Raw genomic sequence first — 11,699 nt, 5'->3', positions numbered from 1 at the left:
CTGCGCGGGAGTGTGATTCCTCACATTTCTCCGCCTTCGCGTACTCAACTGCCACCCACTGCGCCTTTGAGCCGGGAATATAGGCCAAAATGGGCCACAGGCTGAGGCAAAATTCGGGAGCCCCTCCTTTCCTCGCTTCCTCGCCGGTCCTGCTGCGCCCTGTCCTCTCTACCGTGGGCCCCGTACACGGGAGGTACAAAAATGCTCGGGGATCACCTCGATGCTGTCGTGCCTGATAGCCCAGGCTAGGCGTGCCCAGCAAGAGCGAACCGCCAGCGCTCGAACTTCTACCTACTTGCCTACTAGATCGCTCCTCGGGTTAGAAAAAGAACGGAGCGGAATAGAGGGGGGAAGGAAAAAAAGAGAAGGCAGCGCGTTGGCGAACGGATTATACCTATTATCCAAGAATAATAGACAGCAGAAGCAAAACGCGAACCATGATCCTCCCGTCCCTCCTCGCCTGCGCGGCGCTCGCCTCGCCGGCCCTCGCAGCCTGCAGCCGCGAGCAGCTCGAGGCCGTCACGGCGGCCTACGTCAAGGCGCAGGCGGCGGGCGACCCGGGGCTGCTGGCGTTCGCGGCGGACGCGAGCTACCTGGAGAACGACAAGGTGACGGCGGTGGCGGACGGGGCGCTGGGGCGGGCGCTGGCCATCGACTTCGACCGCAGCATCCACGACACGACGGCGTGCGCGGCCTTCACGGAGCTGACGGCGGCGTCGGACCCGGACCCGCGTGTCATCCACACGCGCATACTCCTTGCGGAGGGTGGGGAGGCGGGGGCGCTGCGCGTCGCGGCGATCGAGTCGGTCGTGGCGCGCACGGGCGACTGGGCCTTCAACGCCACGGGCCACCTGTACTGGACGCGGCAGGAGGCGTGGGGCGCGATCCCGGCGGAGCGGCGCGACGCGCGCGAGGTGATCCAGGCGGCGGGCGACGCGTACCTCGACAGCTGGGGGGACGGCGGCGTGACGGTACCGTACGGGACGCCGTGCGCGCGGCTCGAGGGCGGGGCGTACACGGGCGGGCGGGCGCCGGCGGCCAACACATGCACGATGCCGGCGTTCCCGGAGCAGTTCACGGTGGGCAACCGCCGCTACGTGGTCGACGAGGAGCTCGGCGCCGTCAGCATCTTCAACGACTTCCCCTTCATCGACGCCGACAAGCCCGAGGGCACGCCCAGCACCAACTTGATCCGCGTCGAGGACGGCAAGATCCGGTACATCCACGAGGTCACAGTGTGTACGAACCCCGGCTGCGGCAGGTGAATGAGCAAAGGGGGAGGAGAGTGGTTAGGGTAGCACGTGGCATTATGAGAGGAGAGGAGAGGGAAGGATGCCGGCGATTGAGACAATAAATTGATAGGATAGCTGTGATCGTCTAAATTACCCGTGCAACCTTTTTTTCTCTTTTCTTTCACCTTGGTGGTGTTTAATAGCTTGCTCCCAAAAAAACCCCTACTGACTTGTTTTACTGACTTGCTGCGTGTATTACCTATGTTGTGCTTCCCCTACACCGTGGGGTTAGTAGTGGTAAACGCATGCATTCTCTCTCCGACGTAGGTAACTCTACACGTACGCTGAAAGTCGAGACCATTTCCGAGATGCCAATAGGAGTTGCTACGGAGTGCCGTAGTGCAGGTGCCGGGGATTCGTTAGTCGACAGGTCATTGCGACGCCAGACAGACCCCGGATAATTGACGATTTAACCCTTCCTGGTCGCGATTCTAAAGTTGACTTGTCATTCAAGAAAAAAAAGGAAGATTCTCTTCCGCCTGGGATTGAACCAGGAATCTCCCGATTAACAGTCGGACGCCTTAACCAATTAGGCCACGGAAGATTGTTTATTTGAGCTGCTGTTTCGGCGACCAATGTTGTGCTTTACGGATAGAGCTTTCACTAAATACAAAGTATGCTCATACAAAAAGAAAATTAACCTCTTCCGCCTGGGATTGAACCAGGAATCTCCCGATTAACAGTCGGACGCCTTAGCCAATTAGGCCACGGAAGACTGCTCATTACGATGACTTGCGCTAATCCTGGCTTATGTTACTGTGGTCGCAGGAATTCAAAGACCCCCTTTTCAAACAAGGACAGGGTTTGTTAGATGCCCCAGTCCGCTCGTAGTATCTATTTATCCAGTAGATAACCAGCCTGGCCTCTTTCGAAGACAATAGATGTGCCTAAATGTTGTTCTCTCTATCAAGAGACACTGCGGCTAAACTAAGCATGTGACCTAGCTAAAGGCCACTGAATTCCTATTAATGCCCCATACTTACCTACCTAGTTCTTAGTTACGGAGCTGCTAACCTGCAGCCTCTTTTCCTTTTGCTACGCTGATATTCGACAATGCACTTTCAGGCTATTTTGTCGTCTTATTTTATCACCTACATGCAGTCGTGGTAGCAGGTGCTGCCTAAACTAATATCCCCATCAGTGCGTTAGGATGCTAAGCACTCTCCAGGCTGGTAACTATGACGATACAAGAAGAATTTCCGGAACTGTTCTGGACGCCATGTCTAGGTAACCTCTCGCCACTCGATTCAGCTGATCCGCCAGACGTTGTTAAGGCATACGCTAAGAGCAAGAGACAGCGAAAATGGGCGTGATGAGGAGGCAGACCGATATCCTCTCATGGAACCACAAATAGGGCCAAGCACTGCCGGTCTATGAGCTCTGCGAGGCACCTGGCTGGGTTATCCGCAGACATTCACTGCCTCGGGTACCCAAGGTAGCTAAGGAGGTACCTAAGTACCTAGTCACCACCAGGCAAGAAGGCTCCGGAACTACCTCCCAAGGCAGGTTGGCAGCAGAGAAAGGAGACAGAGGCGGCAGCATGGAATGCACATAATAGCTATTTTATATAGCTATCAATACCCAGGTAGGAGGCATTCTTATGTTTACCTCGCCGGATATTCCAATTATAATTTATTAGGTACCTGCCTCCTGAGAGCTTAAACCATTGCTGTGCTAAGGGTGGCCGGGTGCCTCAGGTACGTACGCTTTGCTAGGAGCGGATAGACCTACACGCTTCAACGTACACTCTCCCCAGACAACATCTTTCGACCAAGTTTCCGTTCCATTTTCTTTCCAGCCGACCAAGTCACTGCCTACCACGAAGCACGGCCACTAACACATCCAGGCCTAGATGCCGCCGTACGTCAAAAAAAGGTTGCCCGTCGAAGAGAACCGAGGACCCATAAGAACCGATTGGCTGGGAGGGTACTCGCTCATACTTCCCTCTCCCATTCTCGTCCTCCTTTTTTCCCCCTCTTCCGTCTCTTCCAGCACGGTTTCGCGTCACATCCAAGTGTCGGTCGCCTCGCCTCCGCCAAGAGAACGATCACCGAGACGTCATCTATCGACTGTCACCCCTTGCCAGTCGAAGCCTCTCGACAGTACCTACCCTACTCCGTTCGCATCCACCCCATCCCATACGTACATGACAGGCCGACGAACCCCACCACCCGAAGATGAGCTCCACCTCCAGTCAAGCTGACATTCGTGCTTCCTCTCCGAGACCTCGTCACCGCTTCAGACCGGAAAGCGAACCTCTCAAGAAGAGCCTGTTCCCGCCAGAAGAGACCAATGAGGATGGACGAGCTGAAACCGTTACCCCTTACCGGGCAAGATTGCATAGCGTCGATAGCATGATCGATAGCGAAGAAGGAAAGCTGCAGGAGGTGCAGAAACTGCGTGATGAGTGGTCAAGAAGGTCTGACAGGCTATGCTCACGGCCGCTGCACTTGAAAGGAGTGCGGGAGAATCTGATGATCCATGACTTCGTCGACCTGGTTCGAGAGTATGATGAGATCATCTTTAGATTGTCCTTCGACCAGTTGACGGAACCGGGGAAGCACTCATGGACAGGAAGCACCGCGTTGCCGCTGTCGACGTCTCCCCGGCTCCGCCCCGGTGACTATGCCCCCCTGATATCGAGCCTCCGCCATGCCAATATGATAGTCACAAACGCCGGCTGGCGCATCCGAAGATATATCGATCTGTGGGAGACACACTTGAAGAATAAAGCCTTCCGAGACGAAACATGGGGTTACATGGCCTTGTTGACCGCCGAGAAAGCTGAGTCGGCGGCTGAACAAGAGCGCTGTCGCGTCTTTTAGGAGAGGATGAAGCCGCGCTTCTTGTCCCTTATTGTTGAGTTTCGGATGGAAATCGACCGCCTAGAACGGATTATCGAGAATTTTTGCCAGATCCAGGACACGCCCATATCCTCCGGCGAGGCGGATCAAGCCGGGGAGACCGCTACGGAGGAAGAGAAGAAGGTATGCTAGACAGGTGCTAGGAAGCTAGGACATGTTGGCGGTTCTGATTCTCACAAAGGACAAGCACGAATGCCTCGAGCAGATGTCGGGGGCCCTGCCGCTGCCGAGTGAGGAGCCGCTATTCCTCAAGCGGCCCGCCTGGCTCCAAAGCCTCAAAGTGAAGCTCGAGGACGGGCAGATCAACGCGTTTGAGGAGACACGGCCGGGCGCCCGAACGTGGCTACGGTACCAGGTGCTCAAGGCATACGAGAAGCTATGCGGCAGCCACCAGATGGCGCGGGACGCGTGGGCCGAATTCCGCTACGAACTCGATCAAAAGCCGGGGCCCCCGCTCTCGGGTCTGGTGCTGATGCGTCGGAAGGTCGAGACGCGCATCATCCTCGCCGAGCGCCGCATGGCCGGGCTCAAGGCCCCAGACCCCCACGCGGGCCGCGAGGGGAGCGCAGCGCGAAGGCAGCAGAGTGGTGAGGAGAGAGAAGTCGACGGGCGGCCGTGCGAGGCGGGCAAGAAAACCTCCGGCGAGCTCTAAGCCTAGGGTGAAGGATGGAACGGCGGTTGGATGAGGGAGGGATGTCGGTGTTGCTACTTATGCTTGGGTAGAGAGGCTTGTCTGCCTATCCGCACCGCGCGAGTCACTGTCCCCAGAGGATATGGCGTGACGAAATTTGCTTGCACAAGACGGCGGATGTGTGGAGAGCTCTTTGAGGATCGCAACATTAATACCCCCCTATTCTAATACGATCTCGGTTTGCGGCACGCGCGCTTTTGTCCGGCGCAGGATACACGTTCGATAGACGGCGCGATCTGGCTAAGATCTTTTAGTTCGAGACAAGAGTTCTTGCTTGCAGGTTCTTGTATCCTTACTCATTTAGCAACATGATCGCTATAGGAAACGGAGAAGAAAACTCTTCTACCGGTCATACATATGGATGCTATGCTATGCTGTTCGGCTCGGGGGCCTCTCGAAGTTCGTTCGCCTCATTTTTGCTTGTTTGTTTCCGCCTTGGGCTCTATTCCCCCGGGAGGTTACCGGGCCCGAGCAGTGTGGTCTGTCTTTTGTTTGTTGTGTAAATGAGTAGGGAGTCTACACGGTCTAGGACGTTCACGGTGGCCCCCTTTCCCCTAGCCCCCTCGTCATCCCCGTCGTCTCCTCTACTTACCCGCCTACGTCTCCTTAACAAGAGAATACCTGAGCATGGCCGGCAAATACCGGAGGCTCTGATGAGCAAGAACATCCCTATGTGGCGTCACGAGGTTAGCGCCCAAGGTTACCGTGTGTGCTCGAAGCTGACTTCGCGTTGTTGTGCCGGGGGTCTGCCACGCAGCCTGGAGTGACCCCGACTGGCCCGTTGCTACCGTCAACATGGCCAGGCATTTCCGGGCCCCATTACTTCGCTATTGTGACCCTCGAGGGACCTTGATGGACTGGCGTCCCTCGTCGTAAGCGGTCAACACAGGTGTATGGCCTTTTCCCTGCCGTTCCTGTCTTTGTCCATTTTCTCCTCTCCTGTCTTCTCTTTTCCCTTTCTCTCCCTTCGTCTGGACATGAGGTGCTGTATCTGCGGCTGCGGAGCGTATTTACGTCTGCCTTTTTCCCCATGAGTTGTTACTCGCCTTTCTAATATCGACGGAACCTATGTTTCTCTCCGTGCCATACTTGCTCTGCAGCCTGCTTACTGGGCCTTTTTGGTACCTATGTTATTTATTGGATTCTTTTCCGAATACCTAAAGGTGACTATCTATGTAGGGAACCCATTCCCTTGCATACTACTATATAGTATCACAAAACACTTTTATACCTCGCAGGCTGCGCAGTCTGCAGGTTCTCTTCATCCATCCCGCGGTTGTAGTAGGTAGATATCGCCAGCCAACACCCTGTTCCGCTTTACACTCTGTTATATACAGGACGAGTTCACTCTATCACGATGACGGCGCGGAAGCGGACAGTGCCTGCGAGCATGGCCTCTGTTCGATGTCTGTGTCAGCATGTCTTCTTCGCTACCCCTTTTCAAGGGTTTAGGGGAACATGGGGTATGGAGGGCTACGCATAAGGAGGCGGGGTGATAAAAGAAAAGGTGCCAGATGAGAATATTCGGAGACAGGGCCAAGCATGGAAAAGGTGGAGAGAGAGTGTAGCATACCGAATGCCTCCTGCGCCTGCTCTAGCGGGAACTTCTGGATCATGCAGTCGATATGCTGCAGTTCGGTGAAAGCGATGGCCTCCTCGGAGTCGCGCGCGTGGCCGCACGGCCAGCTCTGCACAGACAGGCCGTTCTTGAGCATGACGCCGGTGTTTATGGTGAGGTCGCCGGGCACGCTGAGCACGAGCAGCTTGCCGAGCACGCCGAGGCCCTTGACGAGCGGCGCGATCGAGTCGGCCGTGGGCGCCGTCGCGATGGCGAGGCTCGCGCCGCCGAGCGCCTTGAGCGCGTCGCCGACGTCCGCCGCCGGCCCGCTCGCGTCGATGAAGGCGTGCGCGCCTAGCTCCCGCGCGAACTTCTCCTTGTCCGCGCCCCGCGAGATCGCTACCACCCGATACCCCATCCGCGCCGCGTACTGCACCGCCAGGTGGCCGAGCCCCCCGAGCCCCTGCACCGCGACCGTCTCGCCCACCGGGATGTTCATGTGCCGCAGCGAGTTGAACACCGTCATGCCCGCGCACAGGATCGGCGCGTATTTAGCCGCGTCGACGTGCTCCGGCACGCGGACCGTCGCTTCGGAGCGGAGGAGGCAGTACTCGCCGTCTGTTGGCGGAGACGAAGTCAGCATTTTTGCTTTCTCTCTCCTCCCCCCTTCTACCTCCTCTCCCGCCTCTTTCCCACCAACATTCTCTCGCTTGTGGGGAGAAGAATTCGTCTTCCTGCGTGGTCCACGATCGGAGAGTACGGCAGGGACAAAGGGAAGAAAGGGGAGGGCGGGAAACTTACACCCGCCATGCTTCGTCTCGCCGTTGACAGCCTGGTTCTCACACATCTGAAACCACCCTTTCTGGCAGGCAGCGCAATCGCTGTCGTGGCCGCCGTGCCAGCCGGCACCGACGCGGTCTCCCACCTTCCACAGCGACCCCGAGGTAGGCCCGACAGCGGCGACGCGCCCGATGATCTCGTGGCCCGGGCATAGCGGGAACCCGCCGTCCATAACGCCCATCTGCGCGAACATATCGCTGAAGCACACGCCACACGCCTCGACCTTGACTAGGAGCTCACCGGCGGACGGCAGCGTCAGCGGCGTCTCTTCGATCGTTAACGGCTCGCCCTTGGCTGCGAAGATGGCGCGGCGGTAGGTCTTCGGGAGAGACATTTCGGGCAATTTAGCGTCTGACGAGGTGAAAGTATTGCTTGTTGGCACGCGGTCGGTGCGGATGTGTGTTGTCGAAGTACCTAGATCGGGGACACAGCCTTTTTGAGAAGAGGAGACGATAGGGAGTTCAGCTCTGTTTCGTGCAAGACTGATATATATATGTATGTTCCTTGAGTCAAACGACTGCTCTCACGCCGGTTGGCCCGATTCTCCTTCCATTCCGCAAGCCAGGGAGTTAGTTGTCTCTCTCTTGGTTCAAGCCTCCTCACTCGCTCCGCCCCACGCCGCTGGCCGTGCTCCGACCTGTCTTGGTTCGGTTTCTCTTTTCCCCCTTGCAGAGCAGATGTGACTGACTCTCCGTCCGTGTAAGTGGCGAGGTGGGTGGACGAGGGGGAGGTTCGTCAGGCGCCAAGGAACTAAACCCGGGGGAGCTTGGGGAGCTCATTTCCCAAAGGAGAATCCGGAGTTGGGGCTGACGGAACGCAGACTTGTCTCTGCCTCGTTCACTTGACGGAATTATTCCCCAAAGTCCGCGTGCGGAGCTTCCCCTAGGCTCCACAAGCCAGATATTATAGATCCCCTAAGATTCGCTTCGGCGCGTAAACGCAGTGGGTGTCCTATGCGTCGGCGGCGACTCGAACCCTCCCTGCCTTTCCCCCCGGCCTCAGAAGGACAGAGCGGCAAAAGTAATGGCTGTGGGCTAACTACGCCATTCCACAGAAACCGGCCGTTCGGCTCCCACGGATAGGGGCAAGGAGCGGGAGGGGGGGGCATCGTGGATCTGGAGTGACCGGCGACCAGGGCCATCAGCTGTCCCGTATCAGCATACCAACGGTTTTTGTAGTTGATACGCTGCAGCCAGCCAGCCTCAGTCATTACTTGCTGATACCAGCGTCTATCTTGTTATATAACCCTTACTCTGGCCCCTTACCTATCCACCGGCTGTTGCTATAGTGATGCGGCAAAACCTCACGCTCCCCCGGGTACTGATTGTGAATATTATATACGTGCTCCTTATTCAGTTTAGGCATCCGCATGGCAGGTGATGGGTGGGTGTGATAGGGTGTCACCAAAGACGTAGACGTGTCATAGTATAATGCTATCTCTGACGAGAGACGTGGTCTTGATCAGACGTTGGCTTCTTATTCTATAACCCGGTATAACTGCCCTGGTCCCCCGAGACTGTGTACCTTCATCCCAAATTTTCCGAGTTGCGTTACTGGCATTACCTTGATCTTCCTGAGCTCCTCCGCCTACATGCTATCGGAGCACCACCCTTTTCGTACGATCACCTAGGTATCGACAGAATTTTGCGCTTCTGCTCCCACCCTCCCTTCTCTTGCTGATCTTTCTCTAACCTCTACCTATATGAAAACTACAAAAGACATTTCGTCGTGGCTTGTACCACCCGCAAAGCTTTCTGTCGCAGGTTACTCAGAAGAAAGCCACTGGGACGTAAAGAGGGGCCTAGAATATCATGGCGGCCGGCGCGGTCTCGTCACCGGGCTCCCTGCCGACGGGCTTGATGTGCCGCTCGCGCGACAGGAACACGGCGCAGACCGTATGCAGGGCGCCGCCGACGATGACGAGGACCCAGACCTTGTCGATAGCGGCGACGATGGCGGCGATGGCAGCCTCTCGCACGTCGGGCGCCGCGGCCATCAGCACGGCGCTTCGCGAGCCGGCGACGGCCGTCTGGATGTCGGCGCTCGAGTAGCCCGGGCCGAGCGCGGCCTGCAGGCCACGGAACGCCTCACTCTGGAAGACGGCGCTCGAGATCGCGAGGCCGATCAGCTGACTCGACCCCTGCGAGATGTTGATGAACTGGATGAGGTCGGCGGCGGTCGCCGGCTCGACGAGCAGGTTGCCGACCGCGTACGGCGCCTGGCTCGTCGTCATGCCGAGCCCGAGGAGCACCGTGTACCCGATGATATTAGAGTCAGACGTGCCCTGCGTGACGGTGAACATGGCGGCGGCGCCGGCGGTCAGCAGGAGCCCGGAGACGAGGAACCAGACCATGTGATAGCCGATGCGGGCCATGAGGATTCCGCAGAGCAGGACGGTGGCGACGTAAAAGCAGATGTACGGCAGGAGGCGGACGGCGGCGCCGGTGCCGCTCTCGCCGCGCGCGAACAGATAGTACAGCGGGACGTAGTAGACGGCGACGAAGAGGCTCGAGCCACCGCAGCACGACATCATGATGTAGAGCAGGACGAGCTGGGGCCGGCGCAGGAAGCGGGCGGGGAACAGCCGGTTCGCGGCGGTCGTGAGGAGGCAGAACTTCTGCGAGACGGCGAAGGCGACGGCGAAGGCGACGAACAGCACGATGAGCGCAATGGTCCGGCCGTCGTTCCACGCCCATAGGACACCGCCGAACAGGAACGCCACGGTGAAGCAGGCGTACATGCCCGAGTTGAGCGCCATGCCGAGCCAGTCCATCAACCGAATCTTCTCGAGCGTCGAGATCTCCGGCCGCCGCGGGATCGACGGGATCAGGAACACGTAGATGGGCGCCATGGCACCGAAGATGACCAGGTTGATGTAGAAGGCCTACCAAAACCGGGCTCGTTAGCTAGAGTCTCGCGTAAAAGTAGACTAGTCGCATCCCACGCCTAGTCGGAATCTGGGATGGGGAAATAAGGGGGGAAAGGGCGAGGACATGAAAAGACGAGCATACCCATCTCCAGGTGGCGGGGCTATCAGCAAGTAGCCCCCCGACGACAGGGCCGAGGATGCAACCGCTGCCGTAGACGAAACCGGTGATGCCGACGTAGAGAGGCTGCTCCTTGGGAAGGGCGAGGGCGGTCGAGAGGTTGAGTGTGCCGAGGTACATGCCGGCGCCGCCGAAGCCGGCCCAGACACGGCCGACGATCATGGCGTTCATGTTGGGAGCGCCGCCGCAGAGTGCGCTCGCGGCGGCGAAGTTGAGCAGGCAGGAGATGAACACCCACTTGTTGTCGAAGATGCCGTAGGCCTTGCCGAGCGGCAGAATGCCGGCGGCCGACCCGAGCGCGAACCCGACGCCGAGCCAGCCCATCTGCTCCGTGTTATGGTATGTCTCCGCCACAGCGCCCTGGATGTCGGCGGCGATGGTGTTGTCGAGCCCGAACAGGATGTTGGCCGAGAAGATCGACAGGCAGACTAGCAGCCACCGCAGGCCCCGGACGGACCGCACCTGCGGACTGGTATTACCTTTCTCGCCGCTCGGCTGGTTCGGCAGCGTCGCCAGGTTGGCGGATTGGTTCTCGAGGGAAGAAGCGTCGACGCTTCGCGCCGAGACCGGCTTCTCTTCTTTCTTGTGCGTGTCCATATTTTTTCGCGCTGCTACGGCACAACTAGTCGAGTGGCGTTGGCTTTTCGTCGTCTTTGGAGCTGCGTTCCTAGGCGGCACCAGGGGGACGACGCGCTAACGCCAGAGGTTGTAGTTGGCCTATCTATAGTTATCAGAAGAGGGTGCCACAGCCAGCTATCAGTAGACTTCTTGAGTGTCGGTCGTTGTGTGTGGGGTGGTTGATGATAATAGACCGACCGACACCGAAGAGGAAGCGAGGTAGATATAGGTATGCATGGTTAACCGAGAAGAACAACGAAAGGTGAGGCAGGAAATCGATCTCCGGGCTTCGCAAAGAGTGAATGAACCCTCCGCACGATCATGGGCCGGGCGCGGCGTGCTGCTGCTCCGTCGGCAGCGCGTAAAGGGGTTGCCGCAACTCATACGGACATCAGGGAGGAACGCGATCGTTAGGACGGTTGAGTCATCTTGACCGAGCTCCGGCGAACCCCTGGCTAACCACGTTGGGCTCCCGTCATCGTGGTTCCTTGTTTGGTCGTGCCCACCGACTGCGCCGGAAGAGGATTGCACGCATCTTGGGCAGTCCGGCACCCAGCCGAGTCGAGGTGGGAAGAGATGATGCGTTCGGGGCCACACATCGAGGCGGCTTGTGAGTCGGAGTTACCGGGGCGTCCCCTTATCGTCTCTCCGGAAACCCCTTGTAGCCTCCCTTTGACACGCTAAGCCTGATTCGGACGGCAGGAGCAGCTCCTATTGGCTGGTGAGCAGATGCTGAACAATACTTAGGTACACCCCGGAAGCCTCCGCTCAATGTCCTCCGCTTATGCC

At 58.1% G+C, this 11,699-nt stretch overlaps 5 protein-coding genes and 2 non-coding genes across 7 annotated transcripts; 3 read left to right on the top strand and 4 right to left on the bottom strand.

Annotated features, from left to right (window-relative positions):
• Positions 1-437: 437 nt before the first annotated feature.
• On the top strand, positions 438-1,265 carry GGS23DRAFT_599294 (uncharacterized protein; the record flags this gene model as incomplete). The annotated part of the gene is made up of 1 exon (XM_051518912.1): positions 438-1,265. One exon carries the CDS (start codon positions 438-440, stop codon positions 1,263-1,265), a length of 828 nt encoding a protein of 275 aa, XP_051369187.1.
• Positions 1,266-1,762: 497 nt separating this feature from the next.
• On the bottom strand, positions 1,763-1,836 carry GGS23DRAFT_t73. Its single transcript has one exon. It is a non-coding gene; the product is annotated as a tRNA-Asn (tRNA).
• Positions 1,837-1,933: 97 nt separating this feature from the next.
• On the bottom strand, positions 1,934-2,007 carry GGS23DRAFT_t72. Its single transcript has one exon. It is a non-coding gene; the product is annotated as a tRNA-Asn (tRNA).
• Positions 2,008-3,184: 1,177 nt separating this feature from the next.
• GGS23DRAFT_224770 (uncharacterized protein) lies at positions 3,185-4,358 on the top strand. Its single transcript, XM_051511997.1, has 2 exons — positions 3,185-4,279; positions 4,344-4,358. Exon 1 carries the CDS (start codon positions 3,470-3,472, stop codon positions 4,115-4,117), a length of 648 nt encoding a protein of 215 aa, XP_051369186.1. The 5' UTR covers positions 3,185-3,469; the 3' UTR covers positions 4,118-4,279; positions 4,344-4,358.
• On the top strand, positions 4,214-4,975 carry GGS23DRAFT_224741 (uncharacterized protein). Its single transcript, XM_051511996.1, has one exon. It carries the CDS (start codon positions 4,311-4,313, stop codon positions 4,806-4,808), a length of 498 nt encoding a protein of 165 aa, XP_051369185.1. The 5' UTR covers positions 4,214-4,310; the 3' UTR covers positions 4,809-4,975.
• Positions 4,976-6,191: 1,216 nt separating this feature from the next.
• Positions 6,192-7,579, bottom strand: GGS23DRAFT_599291 (putative alcohol dehydrogenase; the record flags this gene model as incomplete). The annotated part of the gene is made up of 3 exons (XM_051518911.1): positions 6,192-6,244; positions 6,421-7,023; positions 7,207-7,579. The coding sequence occupies 3 exons, from the start codon at positions 7,577-7,579 to the stop codon at positions 6,192-6,194; spliced, it is 1,029 nt and encodes a 342-aa protein (XP_051369184.1).
• A 1,123-nt stretch (positions 7,580-8,702) lies between these two features.
• On the bottom strand, positions 8,703-11,524 carry GGS23DRAFT_580227 (MFS general substrate transporter). The gene is made up of 2 exons (XM_051517116.1): positions 10,257-11,524; positions 8,703-10,129 (listed from the first exon to the last, which is right to left on the bottom strand). The coding sequence occupies exons 1-2, from the start codon at positions 10,887-10,889 to the stop codon at positions 9,047-9,049; spliced, it is 1,716 nt and encodes a 571-aa protein (XP_051369183.1). The 5' UTR covers positions 10,890-11,524; the 3' UTR covers positions 8,703-9,046.
• Between the last annotated feature and the right edge of the window lie 175 nt (positions 11,525-11,699).

Source organism: Durotheca rogersii, assembly GCF_024521655.1.
Source record: "Durotheca rogersii strain YMJ 92031201 chromosome Unknown GGS23scaffold_23, whole genome shotgun sequence".
NCBI classification, from domain to species: Eukaryota; Fungi; Ascomycota; class Sordariomycetes; order Xylariales; family Xylariaceae; genus Durotheca; species Durotheca rogersii.
Note: the sequence above shows the minus strand (reverse complement) of the source record. Positions and strands in the feature narration are given on the sequence as shown.